The sequence below is a fragment of the Oncorhynchus mykiss genome, chromosome 7 (genome assembly GCF_057628025.1).
Source record: "Oncorhynchus mykiss isolate SJ-2025 chromosome 7, ASM5762802v1, whole genome shotgun sequence".
NCBI lineage: Eukaryota > Metazoa > Chordata > Actinopteri > Salmoniformes > Salmonidae > Oncorhynchus > Oncorhynchus mykiss.
Window position 1 is genome coordinate 33,214,134 of NC_143028.1, and position 6,289 is coordinate 33,220,422.

General features: G+C 42.8%; 1 protein-coding gene across 1 annotated transcript; it reads right to left on the bottom strand.

Moving 5' to 3' along the window:
• Positions 1–1,825: 1,825 nt before the first annotated feature.
• On the bottom strand, positions 1,826–5,420 carry LOC110527720 (uncharacterized). The gene is made up of 2 exons (XM_021609177.3): positions 4,888–5,420; positions 1,826–4,437 (listed from the first exon to the last, which is right to left on the bottom strand). Exons 1-2 carry the CDS (start codon positions 5,066–5,068, stop codon positions 3,518–3,520), a joined length of 1,101 nt encoding a protein of 366 aa, XP_021464852.1. The 5' UTR covers positions 5,069–5,420; the 3' UTR covers positions 1,826–3,517.
• Between the last annotated feature and the right edge of the window lie 869 nt (positions 5,421–6,289).

Sequence of the window (6,289 nt, forward strand, 5' to 3'; positions counted from 1 at the left end):
ACATGGAGGATGCTTGGCTTGAAGCGGACGGCCGAGGGTCCGTAGGTTTTTTGTTTTTTCCTTTCAAATAAAACCTAGATAGCCAGGTGAGGGGAATTCTTTAGAAACTCGACCATCCGTGGAATTAGTTTGACACGTGTGGTTTAGGCTATTGCTAGCGTCATTACTTCTGGTTGTTTATTGAAATCAGTGGAGGCTGCTGAGGGGATGGCGGCTCATAATAATGGCTGGAATGGAACAAATTGAAACGAACCTGGGTTAAAAAAGTGTAGATATCGCCACTGCCACTTGAGCATGCTTTTGGGGCACAGTCGATAGCGCGTTGGACTTCGGGCTAGGAGGTTGAGGGTTCCAGACCTGCTCCCTGGGCCCGTTTCATTACAATGCCATTCCACGTATGCCGCTCCAGCTGTTACCACCAGCCCGTGCTCCCCAAATAAGGGGCCACCAACCTCCTGTGATATTTTCTACATTAAATCATGGGCTAGATCTAGAATGTTTCCATGTATTTCCATTGTTAAAGCGGTCTGTAGACCATCTTGTCTATATAATAGATAATCTTCGACACAACAAAACGCCTTGAGAATGTGACGCAATCAGAAATTGGCCCGCTGTTAGTTACCGTAAGTACTTGAGAACCTGGGCAGTTGAAATAATTGTACCATCAGAGACAAATTAATTAGCACATGGAATACAATAGATTATTAGAGTACAAAAGTTTGTCATAATACCCATAAAACCTAGTGATCTAACAGGGAAATGGTTCCAATCGTTTTTCCATAGGGGATTTTAGAAACACTTCAAATAACGTCCGTGTTTCAGTTAGGCTTACCCTGGCATTACGTTTTGATAGCCTTGTAAATTTCTAGGAAAAGGAGACTTGTCAATACATTCGCCTGTATTTACCCCCAAAAATGAAATACATTCTCCTAATGTGGCTATCATTAAATAACTATAAATGCCACGATCTGGGCAAGACTGGCGAATCGAGGCAAAGGTAAGACTATCTAGATTAGCTAAATGTAGTAATTCATAAATTGGCTACATTTCTTTGAAATGGACAATTCTGTTTACTGTTTTGTGCAAGTTTTAAATTGACACAATACCTGTTAGCCAAGACGTCAGCTAGAGATGACATGCAGGAGCTTGCGGGGATTTGTAGTTTTGCATGATGTCTGCTTCGACACTAATTAGCATTTTCGAATCAGAGTAAAGAGGCAACTATATTGATAAGTCACCTGAGAGAGATTTACATGGTTATCTAAACATCACGCCTGGGTACGTACGCCTACACAAAACACAGCCTTTGGAGTATTTCCAAAATCCCCTATGTGAAAAATGTATGCTAGAAAAACAATTGGACCCACTTCCTTGTTTTTCCGCTAGGTTTTGACACCACTGAGGCTGTATAGATACATTCTGGAATAGATGTATGTGGTACCTAAACCCTGAATCCCAAATCAAACCCTAACCACTTTTGTATATCGGAAAGGATTGGATAGGCATGGGTAGCACCATCTTGATTGGGGATTGAGCTTTTCTGCAGTGGCTATCGAAATCAAATGTTATTTGTCACATGCTTCGTAGACAACAGGTGTAGATTAACAGTAACTTTTACTTACAGGTCCTCTTCCAACAATGCAGAGTTAAACATAAGATATAAAAGTTAAGTTTGTTACTGTACTTCTAGGTTAAGGATAGTTAATGTGTTTAAACTTTCATTTGATCCGCTGTCAGATAATGCACTCTAGCATTATTCAATCTAAAGCTCAGCTATGCCTTGTGTGGAAGGAACCTGACAATTTAGACAAGGTACTCAGACTACTTTATTTAAAAAATTACATTTATTACATAATGATACAACACTGTACAGTTGTGTGTGTGTGTGTGTGGGAGCAGCGGTGTCCCAGAATAAACTGTGTGGGAGAGAAGGGGAGGAATGCTGGTTAAATTAGAGGGCCTACTGTAGTAGCCTCAGTCCTGAGAGGAGATAAAGACCCTGTCTACTAGTAACAACCCCAAGCACCTATTGCCCAAGACACTTGCCTAGGGGATTGGGCAATGGTTTGTTTCTGGTCCGGGCCATAGGCCTACTGCTTGTTCATGAGCCTCGTTCTCAGCTAGGCACTGCTCAAGTTCTGATAAAAACTTCTAAAAAGGTAGAGACTTGCATTAAGTCTACCCCTAGATTACAAGCACTTGCAATATAAACTAAAGTGCTTTTGATTCCAGGAGTAGGCTTGATCTATCTGTAACAAAACGTATGTTACACTTAAACTGGCCATCAAGAACAGATCTTTACTATAGTGAATATACAGTATGTGCAGTGCTGAGCTCAGGGCCAACAATCAGGAACAAGCAGCTCAGATACAGGGTAATACTGTATGGCTCAGCTGGGGAATCTGTTGGTCTCTGCACCGTGTTGGTCAAATTCTGTAGTGCGGGTCATAGAGAGGACACACTATATGCATCAGAGGTGGGGGATAGATAGTGGTCATATACAGAATTAGCAAACAATCCTTATCAAGGCAACATATCTTGCAAAATAGCAGTCTTTGCATTGAATCCTCACTGATAAGTATGTTTTTAATTGTAAGATAAGTTAGTTGACTGAAATTCAGGTGGCAGTACACAGTTCTGCAATGATGACGAGAGAGGCAAATGGTCCTTTAGCATCAGTTGTATCAGGGAGGCTTTAGGTGACTGTACAGAAACCTTGAATCGAGCAGGCAGGGCTATTGCCTAACCTACCCAACCCTAACTAACAAATGGTGAACATGTGTACTTATATCCATATTTGTAAACTCAAGGAATGGACAACAGTTTATAGTCAATGCCCATACGGTTAGCCATTGTTAATTAGAATTACAAATAAAAACATCTTATGTACTTCAGCCAGCTGACTGAGGAAATAAGATTTGTGGGTTTTAGAAGAAGCTGTGATATACTTTTTAAAAATTAATGAAGAGAAAAAATAAAATAAAATGTATTTTAGAAATGCGTAAATTGGCCCTGTGCAAATCGTCTGGGGCAAGACCACCACGTTTTGGAATGCTGCTTATTGTTGCAAGCCTGAACGCATCTCCGTTTCAAGGCGCATAGTGGAAGACTTCATTATCATCATGCTACCAATTTCATTACTAAAAGTAAAGACTAAATCATTCAGAAAGACTAGCTACTAAGTCGTTCAATTTGGTGTTTAAAGATTCCCTATTATCCCATTCAGTGACAAGTACAAAAAGTAAATGGACACATACTAAATCGACTATACAAATCTACTGCATGAGAGAGAAACTATGGCATGGAGAGAAGTGTTTAACTAGGAGATAAAACATTCTAAGAAAGTCACAGAATCCCTAGCTCTTTGAGAGAAAGAGAAAAATAACAAGCCGTCTTAATGGCAGCAATTTTAGCTTTTAAAAAATGTCCCATAATCAGTAATTCATTCATTCATTCATTCATTCATACAGACTCAGTCGCTCATTACCACCCACAACCACCGGTGGTCTCCCTCATCTTACTGCCCTGAGAAGTAAGTGCCCTCACGGCTGTGGGTCTGGAGATGACGTTTGATTTTGTCGGAGCGGCTGAAGCACTTTCCACACACTGGGCAGCTGTATGGTTTCTCTCCCGTGTGGATCCGCATGTGGACCTTCAAATGGGCCATCTGGGTGAAACCCTTCCCACAGATCTGGCAGCGGAACGGCTTCTCTCCAGTGTGACTCCTGGCGTGCTCCTGGAGCCTGCCGGAGGAGCTGCAACACTTCCCACACACCCCGCAGCGGTACGGCTTCTCCCGGGTGTGCACCTGGACATGGACATGTAGGTGTCCAACGTGGCTGAATGCCTCCCCACACACCTTGCAGCAGAACGATGACACGTGCACCTGGAGGGGGGATTTTCCACACTCTGCGGCCGCGTTACTGCCCTGGTCACCTAAATGGGAGGCCTGACCTCTGCTCCCACCAGCTCGTCCTTTAGACCCAGACACCAACATCTGTCCTCCGTTCTCCACTCCAATGATGTCAATGTTGTTCTCGTTGGAGCAGTTGGGGTTGACTGTGGCGAGGGGCTGCGGGACGCTGTTGGACGAAGATGATGAGGAGCCTCTGTGGGTCACTTCTGACTTGACGTGTCTGGATGAGCTTCTGGGACCAGGGTCCCGCTCTCTGTTCTCCACCGATGGGTTCTGGGGCAGGTTAGAGGAGTGGGGAGGGTCCTGGGGGTATTCGTTGGTGACGCGGGGAGGAGTGAAGATGGACTCTGGGGTGCTGCAGGAGCCGTGGCCCCGGAGTTGCTCGTCCCCCTGGCTGGACCTGAGCTCCCGTTTCTCCTTGATCAGGATGGGGACTCGCTCCTCATGGCCCATGCTGGGGCTCCACTCCCGGCGAGGATGCTCGCCATCCTCCTCCTCCAATAGTGCCATAGACTGACGGTCTGGATGGAAGAGAGGGAGGGACTTGGCAGTCATGATTTACGACCGACGAAAAACACTATCAATTACATTTACGTATCAAAGGAACTAGATTTTAGAAATGATAAACAAAACAGCTGAGTCAAATGAGCCTGAATCTCTGCAGCTAGCTAGATAACTTGTTGGCTAGCTAGTTAGCTGGCTAACGAACAAAGGTGGCTAGTTAGCTAGTTACGTGAAGGAGCTACGTTAGCGTAGCTACCATTTTTAGCTTTCTGAAAAACAACTAGCTAACGTTAGTTAGTTCTCGCAACATTAATACAAGGGTGTCAAACATATATTTTTTTAATGATTGCCTTTTAGTTGCTTGGTAATGCATGTATCGTTACAACAGTTTCGCAACCAATATGCTTTAGCGTGCGGCTTCGGCGCTAACTTTAACGTTAGCATAATAGCCTACGCTAGCTACTAACCTGGCCATATTTCAATCCCAGCGTCTCGGAGTCTGCGTCTCAGATGGTCGTTCTCCCTCTCCCTGAGCGCAATCTCCTCTTGGTATTCCAAAATCGTGTCTTCGACAGATTTGTAGATCTCCTGGGCAGCGAGCATAAGCCGCTCGGTCAAAAATACGTTTAAAAACTGCAGTTTTGTCATTTTCGGGTCGTGGTTAGCTACAAGGACTCAGCTATCATCCAAAATGGACCAAAAAAGATGCTCTCGTTGATCACGTGACAAGGAATGCCCGCTGTTACCGTAATAATAGGAAAACGCGAGGCCCTAAATCTAATGGGGCCAAAATATATTCAGCTCATAGCCTATGAGTATTATTGTTATCAATGGAATACATTCAAGATTTAGCTAAACGAAATGCCAGTGTATAAGTACACGATACAGTCAACTCCTTATGCTGCGAGTTTATTTTTATTTTTACAAGAGCTAGATTTTTTTAAAACCATTTTACCCCAGGCTGTATCACAACCGGCCGTGATTGGGAGTCCCATAGAGTGGCGCACAATTTGCCCAGCGTCGTCCGGGTATGGCCGGTGAAGGCCGTCATTGTAAATAATAAATAGTTCTTATAACTGACTTGTCTACTAGTCAAATAAAGTTTAAATAAAAATATTAACTCAATGTTGTATAATCATTACTAAAATTCAATTACCTGCGTTTACAGTCGTCATTCAAGGTCCCTTTTTGCCTAAACACAAATACGCCTCGCTTGCGATACGGTTTAGGAAACATTTGTAATTTAACTTCATAAGAGGAAGACAAATATTTTTTTAAGGCCAGGTATCACACCACATAATAGGGTCATCCCCCCCCCCCCCCCCCCGTAATCATATCACAATCCACTTTCACCAGTTTAATGTAGACACAATAATACATTTTTGTATTATGATTTTTCTGAAATGTCTGATTAAAATATGCAAATGTGGCGATCTCATTAAGTATATTTGCCTATCACGCAAAAAAAAAAAAAAAATCTTGACACTTTCAATCTAAATATGTTGGTGTAATGTTGTTAAGACACTCCAGAACCGGATTTATCCAGAGTAAATGTTATCGACAAGACAAAATTGACAACATATCAACAATTCCCTTTAGGCAAGTCTGAAGAATAAATCTAAGGATAACCACACACAATTGGGTGAATGCAGCTTTTGAAAATGAGAAAAACATTAGCTTTAACATTAGACATACAGAGATCCGTAACGTTAGCGCTGCTATAGACGACATAGAAAATTAGAGAAATTAAGAAGCTAGCTACATCAAGACAAACCAACTGGGCAGTGAAGTGCGTTCTGGAATGGCTGTCACAAAAGGGGATGAACATCGATCTGGCAACTGTTGCAAAACAGGAGATGGGTAATATTC